Below are 24,740 nucleotides of genomic sequence, written 5' to 3' on the forward strand. Positions count from 1 at the left end.
AGCCAAAGAACTAGAATCAGTTGTCATGTGGATGAATTGTGGCGTCTTCAGGATAACATTATTCCGTCGAGTAGGCTACAATACATAACATGATCAGGACTCAGTGCTGAATGATGATGTCGAGATTGGAATACTGGCACAACACTTCTGACTACTGTGCACTATAGGCCTATCCTGCCAACTACTTTAGTACATGAAAGTCGAACGTGAAACAGTGGGCATTATTCACAATTCATGGATGTACAGAAATAAAAGTGGTAATTTTAAATCCAGTTTTGTAGAGAAACGTCTCAACGTGTGACAATCAAATAATGAGGCATAAATAATGGCTTCAGTCAAATGTAAATTACTTCCAGTTCATGCGGGAAATGGAAGGTCAAGCACTCTGCATTGTAGGATTTAGTGTTTTACAAAGTAGGCTATACTTACAAACAAGAATAAAAGTAGGATGCTTTTTCATACGGTCATTGCCAGCTTTCATATGTAGTAGACAGCAAGGAAGTTCCATTTTCTATTAGTCTAAACCAACACACATTTGATTTTTAATTTTATAACTTTTTCTTTCAAAATGTTTGTTACCTCTTTGAAAAACAGACAGGTCATGCCAAAGTATACCAAATTTTGTGTGATTTGATGCATTATAGTGCAAAAAAATAAATACAGCATAAAACGAGTACACAAAAGTCATTTTTTCCGCATTACTTTTTATTGATTAATTAAATTATGACTAGTCTTTTGTCACAAACCCCATAACAGATGCTGAAATGCTAAAATGTATTACAAAAATAAAATGCATTTAAGTTAATTTCACTGATTAACAAATTACCTTTATGCTTCAACATCAAGCATATTATAGATCAGATCAAAACCATGCATGTTGTCCCTGCATTTCACCTTTATAGTCAAGATTTTACTGTTAGTCACAGCTGCCACAGTCCAAAGCACAGAGAAAAACCCCATTACACGACAGTGATTTCCACAGATTAAGTTAAATGGTTGTGTCCACTAAATAGTGATGGGGGAAAGAACATCTTTCCATTTAGGATCATGCAAATACATTGCACTAAGGCCCACGTCCATATATCTTCACTCAAACACAGGAAGAGACACTGATAAAAGCATTGCTCAGCTCCGGCAAAATACAACTAGGTTTAATGTGGGTAATGAGTGCGATTACTGGGGGATTGTTCACCCGGTGAGCCCCTGTAGCATCAAACACTGAGGCCTGGCTTCATGATCCTCTGCAGAGCAGAAGAACGTTATCTTTGGCTTTGAGTTTGTAAGAAGGCCTGCAAGACGAAAACAACAGGGATTGGAAAGCTAACCACTTTCCCTCCAGAATACTTTTGCACTAATACAGTTCTAAGAAATATGAACATCAATTTAGTGTCGCCTCATGAGGTGAAGTTAGTGCACTCGTGTGTATTGTTCGTGCATCACTAAACCAAGTCAAATAAATCATTAAATCAACTTTCCAATAGGCATGAGAAAAAACTCTTAAGTAGATACAATTGTAATTTTGAAACTTTTAGTGTTCAGCACTGAGTGGGAATCCTGCGATTAAACAGATGTGTAGTTCCTCTATGTTTTTCCCATTTAAAATTAAATGATTGTAACAAGGGCTAGAAAGGACAGTGTGACTTGTATGAATGAAAAAACTAAACAAAATGCATATTTCCAAAATCCACACGACACTCAGCGCAAAACATTTCAGCACGAATCAAATGAGGATACTTTCCCTGGCAGGAACCATGGAGTTCCTTGGATTTGTGACTTGTGAGCCCTTTGAACATTTAAGGGCCTCTGATGCCCTGAATTAAACTATTGATATATATATAGAATATAGATATATATTATTTCTTATTCATTGTTTACACTTACTGCCAAACAACAAACAAAGCTTTTGATTAGCTAGTACTAGAGAGTCTTTGAAAAATGTCCAGGCGGAAAGTAGGAGAAAGGCAGTAACTGATAGTCCCTTCAACTTCCTGTACACGGCGCTGAAAACGACAGCGGTCCCGGGCGATTTCCTCCCATGGCCCATGGCGGTCCTCATCGCTGCTGGCATAGAACTCCTCGACCTCCTCCATAAATGTCACCTGTGAAAGGAATAAACAAAAAAAATTAGTATAATAAAATGTCATCTATCGTTCAACAAGTTGTTACATATTATATAAGCAGAGCATTTCTGTGTCATTAAAACCTGGCATCCCATGAGCATTCTCTACATTTTTTAAGGCAAATGAGCATCAGTAACTAATAAACTAAAGGGGAAATTTTGACAATGTATTTTCAATTTAGACCCAATGCTCTTATTTCTGCTCCCTTTTCAGACCCATCCCTTCACTGTTGCCAAGTAACTCGAGATTGTGCTTAAACTGTTGAGAATTGAGATATGTGAGTGCGTACGTGATTGCTCCTAACACAAGTGAGTGGTTGGGAGTGCCATCACCCTCAGACCAAAGCTAATGACTCTGACTAGTGTGATGACAGAGTCATGAAATGCAGCACACTAAAAAGTGATAATGAGTAATGGGCAGCGCACGAACTCAGTCTCCCCGGAGACAGCAAAATGGAACCATTGCATCAGATCATCACAGGCAGAGGAGGGGGAAATGTTTTAAAAAAAAGATATTGCATGGCTTTACATCATTTTCTCAAGCTAGCCTATGTTGCCATATTGACAAAGAATGGAAATAAGGCAGAATAATAGCGTGAAAGAAGATTAAGTGTTGCTAGGACCATTCATCCTATATACAATAAAAGATTATCACACATATATAACTAAATACTCTATTGTTGGTCTGATGAGAATATAAACCATTATTCTGAATATATGAAAGGCACAATTCATACTGTATTCTCTTACTATATATTCTTATTTGACAACTATCTTGGCAAAACTATAATAAGGTTCAATTTATAAATATTGGTTAATGCATCAGGTGTCAAGATATAACAATGGGCAACAATTTCTTACTCCAGGTTTATGTTAATGTATAAAATATGTTGACAAATTTTCCTAGAAATGTTACATATAAATTGTGTAATTACCCTTCAAAAGCTAGGGTTCTGAAAGATATTTTTAAATAAATGGCCTGTGCTCAATAAGTGACACAGGTGATGATACACGGGGCAACTTTAAGAGCAATGTTGCCATCAACGGGCAACCAGGAGAGACACAGGGTCCACGACTAATCTAAAGCATGCAGATAGAAATTTGTTCCTCATTCTCAATGGGAAAGAGCCCAAGCAACATCGCTCTGAAACATTGCTCAAAAAAGTTGCCCTGTGTATTATAACTTTAAGGCTGCATTTATTTGTACAAAAGAGAAATATTGTTAAATAGTATTACAATTTTAAATAACAGTTTTCTATTTTAATATACTTAATTTTTGTATTTATGTATGCGATGGCAAAGTTTTAGATTTAGCAAAGTACTTTTTTTTTTAGCAGCCATAACCACATTTTTCAGTGTCACATGATCATTCAAGGAATTTCAGTATGATGATCTAAGGGTTCATGAAACATTTGTTATTATCAATGTTGACATTTTTTTTAGGAACACTTAATGAATATAAAGTTCAAAAGAACAGCATTTATTTGAAATATAAATATTTCCTAACAAAGTAAAAGTCTTTATTGTAACTTTTGATTCATTGTATCCTTGCCAAATAAAAATATTAACACTGGGGTCGGTAAGATGTTTTTGAAGGAAGTGAACTTAAAGGTTGTATTGAATCAAAAATACAATAAAAACAGAAATATTGTGAAATATTATACCAATTTAAAATAACTACGCTTTTCACACTGCTTACACACAAATATTAAGCAGCATAACTATTTTCAACTGATAATAAGAAATGTTTCTCGAGCAGCAAATCCGCATAATAGAATGATTTCTAATGGATCATGTGCCACTAAATACTGCAATGATGCTGAAAATTCAGCTTTCCAATCACAGGAATTACATTTCTAAATATATTAAAATAGTAATTGAATATCACAACTTTATTGTTTTACTGTATTTTTTGATCAAATAAACAGCAGTGGTGAGCAAAATAAACTTCTCTACAAAACATAGAAATCAATATTAACTTATTATTAATAAATGTTGTAAAAAAAAAATCATCAGCACCTCAATTTCCTCCAGGGGGTCAATAAAGTCTTATCTTATCTAAAACAACTATGTGTTAGATATTAAAAACAAATGTTGGACATGTTGGCAGTTTAAAATGAACTTTCCTAAGGAAATTGCTTCCTCAATCAGCAAAAATTAACTTACCAGGATCTGATGAAGCATGTGTAATGATTTTAAACATTTTTGTGAACTTAAAGTGTATGTACTGTACAGTCTATGACTAAAAACAAAACTGCAGAAAAACTACTCATCTAACAACCGCATGAGTCAAAGGAGTTACTGTCTCCATCTGATTCATTCTTCAATTCTAGACACAATAAGTGTTCTTAAGCCAACCACACCACCTCACCACCTCACACTTTGTAAGCAAACAAAATGTTCAGGAAGATAATTATGTAAGTACTTTCAAACTGAAATGTAATAATGCAATAATAAGGGGTCAATGTTATACAAACCTTCCTCAGCTGAACAACTGTGGCACTGCTTGAGCATGGCAAAGGGGAAATCTCGGAGAATCCGCTGTCCAGCCTCTCCTCAGCCTCCTCTCTCTTGTAGCGTGGCGTTCCAGGCGCTTTCTCCTTGCAACAGCCTTTGAGAGTTTTCTGAGTCTGCATGGAGGCCTGGAAGTTGAACGGGCTGTAGGGGTCTGCTGAGCAGCTAAAAGAGTTCCACAGTCTCTGATTCTCTTCCTCATCCATCTCACAGTTGTCTTCACTCGACTCGTTCTCTGAGAACGAGGGCGATGACGGAGGCGGAGAATGCTGGGAGGACATGCGTGTTGGTGGAGGCTCGGAGACCGAGGAGTCTGTGGTCGCAGGGCTTGGCTTGGAGGCTGTCCTTATAGGAGCTCTGAAGTTCCTCGGGTTATAAGGATCCCCGTTTTGGCACAGAGAATTCCACAGCCTCTCGGTCTCGGAGTCGGCCTCCTCTCCATCCGAGTCTTCCTCAGATTCATCGTCGCTGTCATCCGGATCCTCAGACTCTGAGAAGTGGGATGAGCCTTCACTATCAAAGCCATCATCGTCATTACTGTCCAAATCGCCATCATCCTCCGATTCAGATTCGCCACTGCAAGGGCTGCCCATGATGTAAGCAATGACCTTGTTTTGACATTGAGGCGTGGCCAAAAACGGCCCGTTTTGAGCAGCCGGAAATGTTTTTGCGGTGTTCTCAGAGTCCTCTATTTCACTTTCCTTAATTTCATCCTCACAAATGACATGTTCACTATGACACTCACTCTCTGTAGTGTTACTCTGAGATGGGTTGCCTTCGGCTGTTTCCAACACCTCCTGATCCTTGGAAAGCAGCTTCATGTGAAGTTTACTATTCGAGTGTTCTTCCTCCAAGCTGTAGTAGCCATTATCTTGGTCAGGGGTCAGAACTGCCACCTCATTATAGGCTCTACTACAAACTAGTAGTTGCTGCTTAACATCTAGTGGAAGCTGGTATGAGTTGGGGAGAGATTCTGGTTTGGGCATGTGCAGTCTTGCATTGTGGGTCAGCTCTTTGGAGCACAAGGGACCAGTGCTTTCGTTGTGCATTGATGGCCGCTCATTGCTACTTACACACAGTTCGGTCGTCATGGCAACGGCCGCCGACGAGCGGCTCTCACAATAGCCGACACTGTGATGTTCTCCACACTGCTGCCAGCTCGTGTCAGTCTCTTTTCTGCTTTGTGCTACATTTAGCAGCACGTTTTGAGGTTTGTCGTCAGTCGCCCCAAATCCACCCCACCACCAGCTGTTAGTGGATCGCACGGATGCCGTATCCGGGCACAGATCGCATCCGCTTTCTGGTTTTACGCGCCTTTTTTCCGGAGTGTTCATTAACACCTGGCTGAGCAAGCTTCTCGCCGTTCCGAGGTATCCTACCGATGCCTGCTTTTGAAGATTGAAATCTTTCTGGGAGGTGTTCTGAATTCCCAATTCGCTCAACGAATCGTGCGTGAACCAGACTAGAGTCCCCCGATCTCTGGGGGACGCATGCGCCGCGTTTTCATGCTGGCAATGGAGATATTCAACTCTTAAAGGGGTCAGAGAGTTTCCAATATCTAGATTTGACTTCATTTCAAATGAATGAGTTCTTCCCGGGAAATATCTCTGCAGGAGAGACCACGCAGGCCGGGAGACAAGCGAGAAAAAGCTTATCCACGAGCTGTCAGTGCGCTTGTCACCGCCACGCGCGGGCCGCGTGTCCCCATGAGGAAAGTGTTCATGTGTGCTCATACTTATGAAAAATATGAAATGCGCTTAACTACATTAACTTAACGAAAAAAGATCAAACCCTAACAACAAATTAATTTACTTCCTTAAGAAGTGGCTCGTTAAACACACTGTTTACTGTGACTGTGAATTTGCATAAAAGTGCTCAGGTTTCGAATGTCGAAATGTATCTGAATGATGATAATATATAGAACAGTTTCTAATACAACATATTTTGGCCTTATAAGGCTTAGCTGGCTAACGCAGCTAGTACCAAGCTTTAATGTATGGCTAAATGTTAGCTACGAAAAACTAAAACGCTCCGTTTTCTCATTTCTTTCAGCCCTTAACGTCATCCATGAGTAACGTTAACGTTGACTTACAGATAAATATTCTCCGGGGTAAATGAAAGAGTCCATGTCGTTTAGACCGTGTTGAGTCCACGCCGGCTCGCGCGAATAGCTTCGGCGTCCATATTGACCGCAGTGTTAACGCCAACTGTGCCGTCCTGAGGAAAATAACACCAATTATTTCGGTTTGAAGGGAATGTAGAAGCAGCAGAAGACAAGCAAAGGCATTTTGAGTTGGTGTAAGAGTTAAATAGGCCGGTATACTCCAAAGGAAAGCTTGAAACAAAAGCCATTTTGACGTTTGAGAGGAAGCGAGCGTCGGTTCTTCAACTGCCAGTCTTCTGTCACCTCAATCAAGCCCGGCTGCCGCGTTTTTCGAAAGAAAATACTGTAAGTTGTAGGAGAAAAACGTCAGTAACATCAAAATCGAGTCAAAGCGGTGTCCTTACAAGTTACAAAACAAGTGGTTTCACTTTTAATTCGTTTTTCAATAGAAATACTTGGTATTCAGACTCGTTGACGTCGCCGTTTTGTTCCCTAGCCGCTGAGCTAAAGCGGAGAGATTTCATCAGAAAAGCAGAAAGGGAGCGTCTCTAATTTTCAGTAGCATTACCGCGCGCTTAGGGACTGTGGTAAAATTCTGATCTCACGTGGTAAATTGATGCGTGTGTTATATAAGATATTCAGTGCATGCCCCGCAATGCAAAGCAACACATACACAAATCCCTCAGGATATTCTAAATCTTTAATGCGACACACTGTCGGTGCTTCTAGTAGTTGACCGATCTATACGAAGTCCAGTGATACTGTCAGCATGAATTTGACAGATCTATTTGTGTCTTGGTGTAAATGCTTTTTTGGTGAACTTGCCTGTGCATTCTAGAATCCCTCAACCACAGAACTAATGTTTCATGAGGAAATTACTGCAGATGCTACACGAAAACGCATATTTTGTTTCCCTTTTCTTTTGTGATTTCATTAAATATTAACATCATGTGGACAGTCTGGGCACATAAGCCAGTCTTCATTAAAGCAACATCGTAAGCAAAATTCCCTGCTCTCTTGTAACAGCAATCCTGGAGTGTAAGATGGAAACCAAAAACAGAAGAAACGCACAACTTTTTCCTACTCAGGTTTTCATATCTATTTGATGTGAAAAAGAACTGTCTCTATGGCATGTTTTAATTTGTTACATTAACAATACGAAATGTCATCAGAATTCTCTGGAGTATCAGAATGATGAGTAGTGTGTGGAAGAACATGGACTTTTCAGACAGGTAATTAAAGCCTTTATGATACACCCCAGTCTGATGTAATCCTTGCTTCAGTGTCATGTCAGACAAAACAGCATATGGGATAAAGTCACAAGTGTCTCAGTAAAGCGGATTGTTGTGGTCAGTCGTGCCCAACTGAGATTCAACATGGAATCCATGTGAATGTGCATCAAATAAGACTTCACAAGTTTCATAATTTTACATTGATCATTGCACCATCTTTGTAAAGGTTATGTGGTCCAACAAAGGCAAACACACAGTATTCAAGTCGGTTTCCTTGTGCATTTATTAAGTGCAAATAAATTTTAAAAACATGGTTTGAAATTAGAAGAAACAATTTTTCTAGAAATTCTAGAAAAAGGGAATAAAGCCCATTTATAATCCATAAATCACATCAAAATTAGATTCTCAGCATTTACATGTCAACCCTATTGATTTTACACTCACATTCTCTTTAGTTATTAAAATAAGGGTCACAGATGTTATAAAAGTTCTATACCTTTAAACCCAATCTTTCCAGCACATTCACAACAAGATTTTCAAAACAAAACACTCAGTTTTCCATTAGAGTTGGCATGCAATCGTACAATCATTTCCCATTAGGTTAAACCTCACACAGTAGTGCCCTTTGGAAAAAACACACACACACACACACACACACACACGTACTTCATATCTGAAATTGAGCTGGTTTGTCTGGTTAGAAAAAGCCATGGAACAACAGGGACTACATTGACCTGGATAATCATATCCAAGTTTGCTTAAGGCTAGTGGATTGTTAGAGCACCTCGACATACAGGGATGCACTTTCAACTTGTAGGTAATTGATTTAAAGATATGAATTCAATGAAGATTGAAACAGTTCATGTCATTATGCACTTTGCTCAAACTTTATAGTTTTCCCATTTTATCATTTTACACAACACATCAATGGTGATTGGTCAAACCGGACAAATTTTATGAGAATCAGATTAAACAAATTGAAGAATTTCCAATTACTTAATTTTCCCTTCCAAACTTACTGTGAGCTATAATGCATTTCTTCTCAAAAATCAAACTGAGTGCAAAGTAAAGGGAGTCGGAATGCAAAATCTTTAAGCATAAGTTTCCCAGTAAAAAAAAAAAAAAAATCTACTGTGGTATATAGCCATTTAATTTACATGCAGTTTTACATAAAAAGGAGGAAATGGAAATACTGACAGAACTACGGTCTAAAGTTTTAATTTCACTCCCCCTTTGAAAAAAAAGAGGGGAAAATAAATTAACCAATAAAACTTGGGAAAATATGAGGTCAATGTACTTGACAAACAAATGCAATATTTATCCGGTAGCAAATTTTACAGCATGCAAATCAACTATTTTCAAATAGAATTTCCCTTATGTAGGTTATGTTAATATATCAAGGTAAAATCAGATCCTGAAGTAAAGTCCATTTGAAAGCCTTTTCTGTATAAAAAGTTGTGCCATCATTTCACAAAGAAACAAATGTTAGTGGTTTATGTAAATATATAATCCATATTCCTCAGGGTTTGCCTCTGTTGTTCAATATACTGTACATGCAATTCATCTTTTTGTTTTTATGCATCCACCTATTTTAGACGATCAAAAATCTACATTCACTTGGTTCTCTGTGTTATTTCCACTGCAGTGGTTATATGAAGCAAGTTAATTCCACCATGGTTTCAAGCCTAAGACTATCAAGTGTTCATCCCTTTTTTTAATGATCAGGTAAATGCCACAAGCAATGTGAAATTACCCAACTTAACAGTACAAAAGCGGCCCTCACTATTCATTTTTAGGTAAATCTGCAATATCTGATACAAAGGCATAACTAAATGTCACAAGACACAACATAGCTCAAAATTGAGCCACAATAGAGAAACATCTTAAAAAGAAAATAACTTAAATTTCCATTAGCATCCTCAAGAAAACAAAATGGGGCTTTGAAGTTTCATGGACAGCAATTTTCCAGAAACCCCCCAAAAATATGGCGCATGGAAGTCATTTCATCTTTAAATATTGTTTTTGCCAATCCTTGTCTCACCAAATGGTTTTTGTCCCATAGTGTTACCAAGAACCGCTTCTGGTTCACATGGTGCATGGTACCCCACCAGAATAGTATCAAGTGATGACACTCCATCACCGAATCTACACATCTCCTGGGTAGGAGAAATCAAAAAACACAAACCCCCACTGGGGGAAACAGCCTTCTGAGCAGCTGGGCATCTCCAACTCCCGACCCATAAGCAAACACAGACACAAACACATGCACACTGAAATACACAAGTGAAATCCTTCACTTCTGGGCGTCCATACAAGTGCTAACGGTTTATGTCGGAGCCTCTAGTGCCAAGCTGGTGCCAGTCCACCATGCGATGGCCTGGGGTGAGATCTTTCAATTGGATGATGGTTTCACCCAGCAGGGTGTTGTCCCAGAATGCTCCCTCATTCAGTACCCGCAGGTGAATGGTTCTCTGCTGCAAATCACCACGTGGGATCTTATCGTACACCAGCTGAAACGGAGACAAAGAGATGTCATTCAGGAAGATTCATAAAAGTAAAGTGCAACAGTGCCCACCCACTTTTTCCATGGCCTTGGTTCCGGAAGTATTTTTTCCATAGGCATTTAAAAAAAAAAAAACTTCATTGTAGAGTTATGAGGCATGAATCAAACCAACCATGCAAGGTACAAGGTAAATCAAAACTACATTTGAAAAAAAAAAGACGTGGTACAAGACTGAACAATGGCTAAATAGAAAATTGATTTAAATAAAAACATTTCACATTCTTCAACAAAAACATAGACCATCGATTAACAACCTCAAAACTCACAGTAGGTCTATCTTTAAAGGTTTGTAAGTTATCATTAAAAATCATTTCCCCCATGTAGAAAATGAATGATTTTTACTTCAGGAGCCCAACTGTTACACTTAATAGAATCATCTAATAGGGATGTTTTCTCACCATCTCATTGTAAGTGGGGTTGCATGTTCGCCGTGCTGCCTTGGTCTTTCTTTTGCTAGTTTTCTGAGGGTCTGGGAGGAGGTACAATTTGACGTATGGATCAGGATCTGTTCCCTCCTGCAAAGGTTGCTGAAGAAAAGTTCAAAACTCATTAGAGTGCCAACTCAACATTTGTATGTGCATTATGTGCATATGATTAATGGCAGACACTCACCAAGCCTCTGATGTGCATCACCATAATGAAAAGCTTGTCGCTCTTGTACAGAATCGAGAGCTTCACTTCACCTGCCACTGTACCGGGCACAGGAGCCCAGGACACATCTGGAAAGGAGGAAATGGATTTAGTGTGGAAAGGTGTGTGTACGCATCTGGCTTGCCAGGTATTAAGGTGGATTAAGTAGATAATCTAATTGGATTTCCAGAGCTGGAAACTGTTGAGCAGAGACCTTTATCACAAATCAGATAAGGTAACCCACCAGATGTTATGGCTGCCACAGTGAAGCTTTTACTCATGATGACTCATTCAATATTTAACTAGTTGTGATAAACTCTCAGGGTTTGATCTATGGAAGTGTTTATAAAATGTCTGATGCAGGCCTGGCGCCAGAGGGGAGGCCGGGAGGGGGTCAAATTTAATTTTGGTCGCTTTATCCACGGAGAAATACAAATTCCTGGTTATTTTTCATAGACCAGCAAGATGATTCCCTTGCGAGGGACTTCTTTCCTAAATATAAAGGAGGATGCAGTATAATTTTTACGTAATAACTCCCATTTTTACTGTGCGAGCAAACAGCAAGATATTATAAAAACGACATTGACAATTTTAAAAGCCAATTTAATTTTGCAAACATTGTACCCAAAAGAATATTAAATTAAAATAATATCTTGAAAATATTTACTTGGTTTTGACAGCACGTCTTTTTTTATACCATTTTATTATTTAAAGGGTACTGTTAGATGTATAAAGCTTAAGAGCAAATAACCAAGACTGTCAATTGAATAAAATAATTGATCAATGAAATTAACACTATTTTTCTTAGACCTCAGTTTTAAACTCCCTTGTGTCAGAGTGCATAAAGTTTTGTGATTGCAGGCACTAGTAGTTAAAGATAAGACCCTGGATAAGCACTGGGTGCGTCACTTAGTCACAATCACATGGACTGCAGCTGATTGGTCCAAATAGACATTTCCTTTACACTAACTCATGATGATTTGCTGTGATGGCAGGATGAACTGCATGAACTTATGAATCCCTCTACTTACTCATGCTTTTGTATATGATGGATTCAAAGAAGTGTATGTGGGTGTGTAGAAGATAAGGCAAAGAAATATACCTGCAGGTTTATTATGGAGTGCATTAACAACAGTTCCTACGCTTCCTGCCCGCTCATCTCTTGGTAACGGGTGAAAGAAGGTGTAGATCAGATCACACTGAAAGAAGAGAGGGCAACATTACTGACTGCAGTTAACTCATTAACATGTGTACAGTCACAGCAATAGTATGGATGCTATGTGATCCGGTTACATTCTTGAGATGCATCCTAAAGTACAGTACAGCACAAGTCGCGTGAAAGCACGGTCTGGCAGTCAATAGGCCTGTGGGTGGACGGTTTCACAGAACATGGCTGATTTCCAAGAATCATGCCAGTTAAACTGAAACCACTTACATTAATTACTGCAAGCTGCCAACATATCTGTTTACTATTATTATTCAGGAAATAAAATAATGGTGGTGTGGTTAGTGAATGTAAACATGCATTTAACATAAAAAGTTTAAGTTTGGAATCAGTTTTAAAGTTTGTTTAATCAGTTTCTACTGTTTTAAAGTTTGGAATCAGTAAGATTACGCAAGGATGAATTACATTTTTAATGTTACAAAAGATGTCCATTTTAAATAATTAAAATTATTTTAAATATACAAATTCTATTCAAAGAATCCTGGAAAATAATATATATCCATTTTCACAAATATAGTGTTGTATACCTTTTTACAACCTTACTGTTGAAAAACTTTGCTTAAGTGTAGGAGACTTAGAAGCAAAAAACCAGGAGACGTTGGGATATCTTTCAATGCAGAAGGTACTCTTTATTGAAGACTTTGCTGTTGCGATGCTGTAGTCACCAAGTCTAAACTCTTACCCAAGTCTAACTCAATATCGAAAAACAGTGTTTTATCCTTCCAAATGGGGAGGGATTTACATAAAAGGGGGGAGGCAATCTGAACAAAGCATGTAGATGTGAAGTACAGGAATCAGCCCTTTACCGGAAGTTCCACAGCCCTGATCTCGTCAGCATAACAGGGTGATTCAAATGTAAATATCCTAATCCAATCAGCCAGACTCTTCACCGTCTGGGACAGTGACTCCGAGAGCCATTAGAACAAAAGGTGAGAGTTTCAGTAATCTGCCCGACTGTATCACCCATCTTAATGGCCAGGAAGTGCATACAGACCAAAGCTAATGTCCGACACCTGAATTGCTTGACTTACAATAGAGAGATCAGGACTGGCAATGAATCTCTTACTGATAATTCTGATATCATCATTTATACTTCAAATGCTAAATTCAGTCTAATAAACTTTCTCAGTATATACTATTGTATTGGAACCTAAAAACATTTAATAAATTTGTAACGCTACAATAGTAAGCAACTTTTTTAAACCAAAGAAATGTTTCTTGAGCATCAAATCAGTATATTAGAATTATTACCGAAGGATCATGTGACACTGAAGACTGGAGTAATGATGCTGAACATTCAGCTTTACCATCACAGGAATACAATACATTTTAAAGTTATTACAATTTAAAATACCTTATTTCTTTATACATTTCACAATATTACTGTTTTTACTGTATTTTTTTATCAAATAAATGCAGCCTTGGTGAGCAATTTTTTTTTAATAAAATGTACCGCACCCAAAGTGCGGTAATTTTTTTTTTTCTAAGTAGCATCTCTTGCATTTTATTATACACAACGATAATAAACTCCAAGAAAATAAAATGTATAGAGAAAATTGAGATATAAAATAACTATATCCACCGCCCCCAAAAATCATAGTGTAGAAACACTCAGTAATCCATTAATGAGGGGAAAAATTATAAAATATAAAGACAATAATGAAAGTGGGACAAAGGTTACCTGTGCCACCTCTTGAGCAGCATGGATCAAATGCCAAACATATCCATTTAGCTCCTCTTTCCTTCTGTCTGCCAGAGCCTCTCCTCGAGACCGACCAATCACAAAGCGGCTGGGGAAGCTGTGGGAACATTTCATTTTTGTGAATGTAAACCTTCACAACGTAAAGCACTACTACATATGGCATATGTTACCACAAAATACAGGGTCTTGTACACCACTTTGAGGAGGTTTATTTTTTGCGATCAAAATTGATGGTTGATCAAAACGTCGCTTAATACATTGATACTAGCAGTACAGAGAAGAAATGTACCACGACCAGCTTTCATTTGGTTTCATAACTTATCACAGATTTCAAACTAAATATATCCACTGATAACAGAAATCTGCATTAGTTCCCACTACAGTCAGTAGTTTTTCAAATCACTCAAGGTCAGGGTGTATGAAGTGTATTCAGTGAGCTTTTGATTTCATACAATACACATTTCCGTCAGGTTTTAAAATTATACCTGGGTAGTTTTGAGGAAGGGAAGATGAGCTGCAATTTACTGTGAAGTTCATGGAACTCCTCAAAGGTCCTCTGGACTAAAGTTGTTGTCCCCGGTTGACCTTCCCGCTCCACTTTTACAACATAAGACTGCATGAAGGCATAAATATGATCATTTATACCGTTCTTCATGTTCACTTAATGTACTTAAAACGCATTTGGGTCAATTTAAATGCAGTAGACTTACATAGCCTTTGCTTGGAGTAAAGGTTTTGATGTGTCTGCAAACAAACAGGCTCCGAATGACACCGTCACTCTTAAGAGTGTAGACGCGTGGAGCAAACGATAGAACGGGACGCTCCTCGGAGGATGCAAACTTCATTTGGGCCAGGTTATGGATGAAGAAGTTGAGCTTGGTAGCCACACTGCCTAGACTTGACTCGATCAGCCTAGAAGAGGGGACAAGATTAAGATGAAGGCTATACAAGACAAATGGATTCGAAGGACAATGGCAATAACTTGTAAGCTCTCACCTGGTGAAGTGCATGGTGGCATCTGCTTCTGATTCATGTGGTCTCAGAGCATCATAGACATATTTCAGATCATCCACATCAGACAGCTCTGGTATCCCACTGGACAGCATCTGCATACAAAGACACAGGGGTTACTAAGAGCATTTCATTGTTAGACCAGAAGAATATGACGCCTTCAAATAACAGGCAAACGATAAAGCAAGCCAGAGAACATTACTTTACCTGAACTCTGTGAATGCATTCAACTACATACTGGTGTTTCCCACATTTTATTTTAGTTATCTGGGAACTCACCAGGCCAAGCAGGTTAAGAAACAGATGTGCGTGTTTCCTAATGAGATTGTAGGCCTCACAGCACAAGTCCACAAAATCATGGAAGCGTCTTGATGGCTTGTCACCTCCATTGATGACATATGCCATGTCAGACGTAAACACGAAAGGAGCCCGGTCGCTGTAAGAAGATATGTGAAAGTGGTTGTTGTAACTAATATTTCTAAACTGTTCTGAAATGCAACAGTTGCAGTGATCAAAATGTGGGGCAGAGGAACTCTTTTTTCCATGTTCCTTTTGTGTTCCTACCGTTTGATGTTGCCAAACATCTGTGCGTGCCCCAGGAATTTGCCAAAGTCAATATGGAACATGTGTCCACTCGTCTTAAGCATGATGTTGTCATTGTGGCGGTCGCATATGCCTAGAATGTATGTGGCCACACAACAACCAGCACACGAATAGATGAAGTTTTCCACCGCCTGTGAAAAAGCAACAAACAAACAGATTTAGTTTTTAACTAACCACTTTGAGACACCAAGGGATTGAATCGCCAAATCTCTCAATACATTTTCACATTATTATTTTTAGGACAGGCAAAATAAGAAACATGATGTAACCCATTGCAACTAAAGCAGCTATGCATTGACACTGCACACATACCATCTGGTTGAGCAAATTAGTCTTAAATGTAGTATAACGTTATTATACAGTACCTTTTCATACTCCTCTTCAGTCGGGTTGTGTTTCTGGAGCCAGTCCGCCAAAGTCCGGTCCTTAAAGGAACCAGTTACACCATGCTCAACCTGGATCTTCCTCAGGGTTTCTGCACTTGGAATCATCTCTACCATGCCTACACAAGGGAAATTAGGAGTTATGAAATTACTTTCATTCCTCAGTATTATGATTGTATAAAATGTGAATTTCTGTTTAGATCAAGTCTATAGAGTGGAATTGAAGGTTAAGGGGGAAAAAATTATCACAAAAGTGACAAAAATATACATATAAACATTCATTAGTTTGATTAAACATTTAAAAAAAAAAAAAAAAAAAAAAAATTATATATATATATATATCTGCATATCTGCCTGACTCTGGGAATTTAACATAGGGGTGTCCTGACTTATGCACCCTGTATTTTTAGGAAGAACATGCATTTATTTACGATACATTATTCATTCACAAAGAAAATTGGTGCCTTTAAAGGTTGGATTTTACCTCATTTTTTTAAATGAAGTCATTAAGATCAATTTCCAAAAGATAATTTTTTTTATTCCTCTTTTTAGTCAACTTTAGCATGGATGTGTTCACTTATGCTAAGCACTAATATATATATATATATATATATGATTTTGAACATTTTGTGAATTACCCTATGCCAAATACAGTGTGTTTCCATATGGTTAAAAAAAGCTCTCATAAAAAAAAAGAAATACTGTAGTGATTTTCAGACACTGATGAGTTCATAAACAGAAGTCTTAACATAGGAGGATGGATGTACCTCTGCCCCGTCCCGTAGAGAAGCAGCGGAAGATGACCATCCTCATATCAAGTCCCTCCTGGATCCAGATCTTATTCATGATACGAATTATCTGCAGTGTCAGCATGTCTTGCCGCAGGTCATCTCCAGCCTGAGAGAGAGAAAACACAACCATAAACGACCAAGACAACACCTAAAAAAGTGTTGCAATGCAGAACCACTGATTCATAATGCACAAAGACACGTGAAGGCGGTACCTTAAAGATGACGTTGATGTGGTCTCCCAGAGGATCCTGGTTCTGGAACGAGAGCTTGAGGGGCACTGCATTAGAGTTGAAGTAGGAGCAAGACTACATGAAGAGAATGAAAGACATGTTTTGTTTCTTCCATCTTGACAAGAACAATACAATGACTTAAAAATGCTTGATATAAAGACACATTCTGTAATTACCTGTATGTTGATGCCCTTGACGAGCAGGCCTGGGTTCAGAGGAAGTCGACAACTGCTGTTCAAACAGAAGAACTGTTTGACCTCATCTAGCCCCTCACGAAGAATAGCCTGAAAACAAGCCAAACCACGATTAGTTCGCTGACCAGACGGTCTGGAGAATGTTAAAGTTCCCCTTAGGGATCAACAATCAGTCTTTGGCACATACTTATTCACTATTTTTAGCTTTAAAGAACAAATTAATGATAAATTTAGAAGCCAGCTCTTTTCAGCAAATTATTTTTGTAGATCATAATTGTTCTAATTAGAAAACGGCACTGATATGACCTTGTGAAATGGATGTAAATAGCAGGGAGTGAATGAGGAACAGTGAAGCTGACCTGTCTGGATGAAGGGGAGGCGTCTCTGACCCGCTGGGCTAGTTTAGCCAGAATGTTGACCAGCCAGCCTTGCCGATCAAACTCTTCCCTTAAACCTCGACCGGAGCAGCAGAGAAGAGCCGCCAGCAGATACTGATACCTCACGGTAAACTGAGAGTCCTGAAGAGTATCTTTCAGCAACCTACAAAAAGAGACAAAAGAAGAGTAGTGTATTTTAACTGATGGCTCAAACACCCTTAGAGCTATTCATTTCCTTTTGAATGCATTTTATATAGATTTCATTAGACTAAACATTGCACTAACAAAGAACAATTTCGGATTATGCTAAAGAAAAATCATACTCCGTGCTCAAAATACATTTAAATTGACTATTAGGAAGCTTTAGAAAGTTTTACATTGTGACAATTTTTTAGAGCACTTAAGCACACAATTTTCTTTACAGTAATGCATTTGGTATTGTCCTAATTTTTAAATGATTCTTTATTACTTTAATACAGCATTTTTTTTATTAGTAAAACTTGTAGTTTAAAAAATATATTTTACTAAAAATATGAATATAATAAACTAAATTAAAAAGGCAGCAGAAACATGCTACAATGATATATAAATATTTTTAAAAAGGTGTAACTTGAAAGCAAAGTAATGTTTTCATAAATATATATATATATATATATATATATATATATAAATAAATATGAATTAAAAGGCAGTGCAACAAATTCTAAAATGTATAAATATTTTATAAAAGGTTTCTAAAATATTAATGTTTAGATGTAAGGTAAGCTTATTCTGTAATAAAATCAACATACACACTCTTAGATTAATTCTTTTGAAAGGAATGTCAGTTGTCCGAGTCTTTATTTTACAAAAAAAAATTAGAATTAAAAAAAGTTTCTTTTAATTAAATTTGTGGAGAAAAGTCATTTTTTCCTTTTAATTTTAGTAGTAAAATGTAACCGCATTCATGAAGGCTTTTACTGCTCCAAGAAAGAAAAAAACTGCATTTGTACAGCAGGTGGAGCTGTTAGCTAATTTTATACACACTCATGCAATCAGTGTGATACAGTAATAATCTACATGTGCATGACTTTAGTAATAATCTACATGTGCATGACTTTAGTGTATACAAAGTATCAAGCATTCAAGGTGCTGACAGGTCAAAGATTCAAATCTCATCACACAAGTGCATCAGTTTAAAGGGTTAGTTAACCCAAAAATGACTCGCCCTCAAGTCATTCCAAACCTGTAAGACATTAGTTCATCTTCGGAAATTTTTGATGAAATCCAAGGTGTTTCTGAGACAGAAAGGTAGTAAAGACATCTTTGAAATAGTCCATATGAATACGGTGGTTCAACCTTAAGGTTATGAAGTGACGAGAATACTTTGTGGAAAAATCCCCCCAAAAAATAATTACGACTTGCGAACACACGCACGCGTGGTGGTGCTCATGTGAACAGCATCAGAGACTGACATGGAAGAATGCTAAAATTGTTGAATAAAGTCTCCCATTTTTGTTTTTTTACACACACACACAAAAAAAAATGCAGGCGGTATTTTCAGAAAGCTATAGAAATTCATCAAAAAGATCTTCATTTGGGTTCCAAAGATGAACGAAGGTCTTGTGCGTTTGGAAAGACATGAGGGTAATTAATGACAGAAATTCAATTTTTTGGGTGAACTAACCTTTTAACACTGACAAACCTGAATGTGACAGTATGAGGAAGCATGACCCGATTTCTCAGTATATGCGTTCTATAATACATCCGCACCAAGTTTCTAAGTATAATCTGAGAGTAGAGGACACACCAGAAGAGGTAGTGAGCTATGCGCACATCCCCGATGGCCCTCCTCAGCAGAAAACGCACAAGGTGACTGTCCAGATAACACTCGTACTTCAGCGCCTGCACAAAGAGAGAATTAGAGAGCAATTTGTTGGATGGGGAGGGAGAAATCCGAGGGTGAGAGAACAAAAAGGACGGAAGGTAAAAAGAAAGACAGGTAGGATATAAACCGATCAAGGTCAATGGGAAAGGAGGGAATAGATCATGAAAGGAGGAAGTTGGATACAAGGCCTTTGTTACCTGCACTAACTGAGGAAGGAAGTCCAAAAGCTCAGGATCAGAGATGGAGTCCATCCACTGTACAGCCGTCCGCCTACACTCCTGATCTGGAAACCTGGTTTAGAGGGAATGTTAAACCAAAAATGAAAAGGTGGTGCAATAAACTGCACTATAAAGCACCACAAAAGTACAAACTATGTATTAACATGAATAAAATAAACTGGATAATAACTACATTTAATCTCATATATATATATATATATATATATTAGTGCTGTGCGTTAAACGCGTTATTAACGGCGTTAACGCAAACACATTTTAACGGCGTCAATTTTTTTATCGCAAATTAACGCTCTTTTTGGCCAAGCAAACTTTGTATTTTTATCAAATGATGTTGCAACAACTAGTAACGTTAGAACAACTACAACATCACACCGGATAGCTAGACCGGAAACAAAACAACAGGCACGCCGCACGTACTTGTTTGGGCTTGCGCGCCGGCCAAAGAGTAGTAGGCTAACTTTACGTTTTGACTGGATGGCGCGAGCGCGAGACGCCGATCTAGAGACGTGCACTCTCAACGCAATAGAGTGCGGCGCGGGACTAGATTTGATGGCCGAGTGCGAAGGCGGGCTCGAGCGGTAATGCACTCACTCTGTGTGCGGATACGGGAGAATAAAAAGATTCGCGGGACTCCCGCAAACTAGAAATATCTATGAATAAAACATAAAAACTAATACATTTTTATTCATATGTTGCAGAAAAGCAACAAGAACAACTAAAACTAAATAGAAACAATTTACAGGCCAGAGTTTCTTTTTATAACATGTTTGCAGCGTTGAGGGATGTAGCCAATCACAGACATATGTGTTGATTTCTTGAACGCAATGGCCAATCAGTAGCATTTAAAATAGACTCCCCTCACCGCTCAAAACTGACTTTTTGTTCAGTGCTGAATTCTGTATACTGGCAAATCCTCAAATTATAACAAACAAAGTGTATATATTATGAAAGATGCATTGTGCAGTCAGCTTCATTGATAATAACAGATGTGTGAGATTGCGATGAACTGATGTCAGCTTTTTAGGAATTATTAAGGGAGCACACTTTGCGCGCATTCAGTAATGCCAAACCATGCACTCAGTACAGTAGCCTGCTTGCTTTTATGTTATAACAGTGGTTTGTGTGTTAATGCTTTAATAACAAATAATTTATCAGGAGCATTTATGCTGATGTGTATGGTGGCGACACGTAGGTGAAAGTATTTGGAGGTAGCCTACAAAAAAAGAGTCTATTTGCGGGCGGGAGCGGGACAAAAATGTTGCGGGCGGGAGAAAGTAACATAGAAAGTAGTTGAGAACGTCAGTTATAACGACCCACGTATTAAAAAAATGGACGGGTTTAAATCGGGCTCGGGCTCATAATTACAGTTTATGTGTCGGGCCGGGCTCGGACACAATGCGCACGGGCTCGGGTCGGGCTTGATTTTTTGGGCCCGATCTAAGCTCTACAATGGATGACTTCAGACAGAAGCACATGGATACCACAGCTAAGAACAAACTTACTGCTGATCCACTTTTCCATGTTGATAAGAGCATTAAAATTAGAAAAAATAATGAGACAAATAGAAATCAAGGGACATTTAGAATAGATAAAAATGTGCGATTAATCGCGAGTTAACTATGGCATTAATGCGATTAATCGCGATTAAATATTTTAATCGTTTGACAGCACTAATATATATATATATATATATATATATATATATATATACACACACATACATACATACATACACACACAAACAGGTGCAGTCATTTACAGTCATTATCCCGTCCAAACTGGTTTAGGTGGTTGATCAGTTGGGCTACTAGTCGATTAGGCTAAAGTTAACATGAACCACCTTGGTCAACCTGGTTGGAGCTGGTAGATCACCGGGTGGCTCTTGGTTGAGCCGATTTGATTTAACACTAATAAAGCTTTTAAATCATGTCAGTAAATGGTCAAAAGATATCTGCGCTCCACATGTGCTCTGCTGGACAAATCTCAAAGGTCAATTCTTCATGGTCTACTCAAATCAGCCCGACTGCCAGCCGTTGAAGGACAGTCAAGCTCTGCTTGGCCTCCAGCTAAACAACGGAGCAAGCAGTTGCCATGGTTACCATAACACTCACGTGGCATTCAGCAGGCCTAGGGCGTCCAGGTGGTTCATGCATTCCCACTGGTGGAGCAGGACGTAGATGTCAGGCAGGCATGCCCACTCCCAGCTGGGTGCGCTGGCCAGGACCAGAGGCAGACGACTGGCTTCTGCATGGCAGAAATAACGCTTCTCCCACAACAGGCGCCGGTCCTCCGGAGTCAACCTAGATAAAAACAAAAAGTCAAATATCTTGTTTGGTTCTTTTATGAAAACATCATTAAAATGTATTTGTCGATTTATACCATGTTAGCACAAACAGTAGACAAACTTGCACAGCACCTACAAACTTATTATATTATCTATTAATATTTACATAATATACCACACATCAGATTATCCATCCCTCCCATCCATGCATTCAGTCCAGGCACACAGTTATAGACACACATACTGCAAAAATTACAGTGCTGTGCTGGAAGACTTTAGAGGTGTAGTAAGGAGTGAACTATGGCTGCTTGTCTGGAAACAACATTAATCTCAAAAAGGTTTGCAAACTGGCATCATACATGCTATGTCCAAAAACACAATAACCCAATCTGATAAAGATTAACATTGAGCAAATAAATGCAGCCTTAGTGACTGAGCATAAAAGACTTTCAAAAACATTTGAAAAGATTCTCAGACAACATGCATTTGAACGGTAGTGTGGGATTTTTTTTTTTTTCTTTTTGCCCCTTTCATAAAAATCAGAAGCACATCAAAAAGGTTTGCAACCCGCCATCTACATGCTATCAGTCAAAAAACATGATTCGCCAATCTGATAAACTTTCTATCAAGACAAAATAAAGATGCTGCTTATACAGCAATTAAGACAGTAAAGCATCTCCAGGAAGGGGTCTCTGCGTGGGCTCTCACTGCAGTAAAGGATAGAAAATAACCACACTAAATCTCTAGGGAATTTATGATACTTCAGGGTTTGGTACATCAGTGTAGAAGTCTGGAGGTAAACACTCCAAAAGGCTAGAGTTAAAAGGTAAACAGTTCCTATCAGTGTATTCAATTATTCTTCATGAAAATAGTTCTGATAATGATCAGCACACAATCCATGCTTAAAAACACTTATAATGATCTGTCAAGGTCCTTCATGCTGCTTAACACATCTCTGGTAAGATGTTATTTGTTAAACATACCCACTTAATCGGCAATGTTTAGCTAGCATGTTTTTCTGCTGGCTTATGAATTCATGTTGGGGAGTGGCTTCTCCCTCTAGGGATGACAGCCGTAGGGCAGGAACCCCGGATCAAATTACCTCTGCGCCTGCTGGGCCAGTCATCAGACAGCTCAATATAGTGGGGGAAGGGTTGTGAATGCTTCATACAATCACACCCACGCTCTTCAACATGCAAGCATTACTGCCATTAGAAGACTACATATCCCACAATTCACAAGAGGCTTGAGGAGTATTGATTCCTGGCTGCAGCTGCCCAAAGCAACTCTGAGGCCCTTCTGCAAATCAATCGGTAAAGAAAAGGACAACCAAATGGCCGTGGGATTAAATGCTGGGACAAAAAACTGTGTGCAACAAGACATGCATTTAGATCTGCAGTTTCTGAAGAAACTGTGGGTTGTGCTTGCCTATTTCAGAAATTCTACGAGGTTTTTTTTTTGTGTGAGTGGTTGTCAGGGTGTTCTGAATGTTCTAGCACGTTACTATGCAGTTGCTAAGGTGTTCTGGGTGGTTGTTTACAGAGAGCTGGTTTCTTACAAGATTCTATAATAATGTGGTCCATATATAATTCTCAAGTCAGTCCTTCAAAGTACAGTAGCGTTCAAAAGTGTTTTTTAAAAGAAATTAACCATTTTAAAACAGCAAGGATGCATTCAATTGATAAAGAGTGACTGTAAAGACTTTTAAATTGTTACAAAATATTTCTATTTCAAATAAATGTTTTGTTTCGATCCATCAAAAAATCCTGAAATCAGTTTCCACAAAAATGTTAAGCAGCACAACCGTTTTCAACATTGATACTAATAACAATGTTTCTTGAGCAGCAAATCAGTATGATGAAGGATTCCTGAAGGATCATGTTACACTGAAGACTGGAGAAATTATGCTGAAAGTTTAGCTTAATCACAGGGATATTACATTTTTAAATATATTACAATAAAAAAACATTTTCCATTTTAATATTTCACAATATTACTGTATTTTTGATCAAATAAATGCAGCCTTGGTGAGCATAAGAGACCTTTAAACATTCATCATTCATGAATTGATGAAAATCAAAAAGTCCGAACACTTACAAAAAAAATTAACAATTTGAGGTATAATTCATATCTGTACCATATCTGAACAACCCTAACCCAAAAATGAGCATTAGTAATTGGAGCAAACACTTCTAAAAATCAAAACTGCATGAAAACAAAAAAAGAGAAAATAGTTGAAACATTATGATCTATGATTATCATATTCAATCATAGACAACAGGAAAAAACCATGCCGGATCCATTAAAACACAATTTACACAAACTCAGTTTGGAGCGGTAACATTTTTCAATGAATCTGGAAGATATCTCTTATGCTGCATTAGGACTGCGTTAGTTTATTCAAAAATAAAGTAAACTAAAATTGTGAAATATTAATACAATTGGAAATAACCGTTTCCCATTTTAATATTTAAAAATGTAATTTATTCTTATGATGGCATAGCTCTAATATGCTGATTTGCTAAATTTCTTAAACATAAGCAGCACACCTGTTTGCGTGGAAACTATGATAATTTTTTTTCAGGATTCTTTCAGCATTTATTTGAAATCTTTTGTAACATTGATCAAAAGTGACCTTAAAGACATTTTTATAATTTAATTTAATGCATAAA

General features: G+C 38.0%; 2 protein-coding genes across 2 annotated transcripts in view; both read right to left on the minus strand.

The window, feature by feature from the left end:
* Window positions 1-684: 684 nt before the first annotated feature.
* On the minus strand, window positions 685-7,262 carry ppp1r15b (protein phosphatase 1, regulatory subunit 15B). The gene is made up of 2 exons (XM_077203396.1): window positions 4,597-7,262; window positions 685-2,099 (listed from the first exon to the last, which is right to left on the minus strand). Exons 1-2 carry the CDS (start codon window positions 6,364-6,366, stop codon window positions 1,908-1,910), a joined length of 1,962 nt encoding a protein of 653 aa, XP_077059511.1. The 5' UTR covers window positions 6,367-7,262; the 3' UTR covers window positions 685-1,907.
* A 972-nt stretch (window positions 7,263-8,234) lies between these two features.
* The window catches only part of pik3c2b (phosphatidylinositol-4-phosphate 3-kinase, catalytic subunit type 2 beta), a 56,658-nt gene continuing 40,152 nt past the window's right edge, over window positions 8,235-24,740 (minus strand). The window contains exons 16-33 of the mRNA XM_077203398.1: window positions 21,896-22,084; window positions 19,743-19,836; window positions 19,468-19,562; window positions 17,661-17,841; window positions 17,284-17,391; window positions 17,090-17,182; window positions 16,854-16,983; window positions 16,069-16,205; window positions 15,665-15,834; window positions 15,380-15,536; window positions 15,086-15,195; window positions 14,800-15,001; window positions 14,575-14,702; window positions 14,069-14,186; window positions 12,265-12,361; window positions 11,145-11,251; window positions 10,931-11,059; window positions 8,235-10,479 (exon numbers count right to left, since the gene is read on the minus strand). Coding sequence (XP_077059513.1) covers window positions 10,288-10,479; window positions 10,931-11,059; window positions 11,145-11,251; window positions 12,265-12,361; window positions 14,069-14,186; window positions 14,575-14,702; window positions 14,800-15,001; window positions 15,086-15,195; window positions 15,380-15,536; window positions 15,665-15,834; window positions 16,069-16,205; window positions 16,854-16,983; window positions 17,090-17,182; window positions 17,284-17,391; window positions 17,661-17,841; window positions 19,468-19,562; window positions 19,743-19,836; window positions 21,896-22,084 — 2,437 coding nt within the window. The 3' untranslated portion in view covers window positions 8,235-10,287. The remainder of the gene's footprint in view (window positions 10,480-10,930; window positions 11,060-11,144; window positions 11,252-12,264; window positions 12,362-14,068; window positions 14,187-14,574; window positions 14,703-14,799; window positions 15,002-15,085; window positions 15,196-15,379; window positions 15,537-15,664; window positions 15,835-16,068; window positions 16,206-16,853; window positions 16,984-17,089; window positions 17,183-17,283; window positions 17,392-17,660; window positions 17,842-19,467; window positions 19,563-19,742; window positions 19,837-21,895; window positions 22,085-24,740) is intronic.

This window comes from Siphateles boraxobius, unplaced genomic scaffold, assembly GCF_051911475.1.
Source record: "Siphateles boraxobius isolate OS27281-9 unplaced genomic scaffold, OSU_SipBor_1 5, whole genome shotgun sequence".
Classification (NCBI taxonomy): Eukaryota; Metazoa; Chordata; class Actinopteri; order Cypriniformes; family Leuciscidae; genus Siphateles; species Siphateles boraxobius.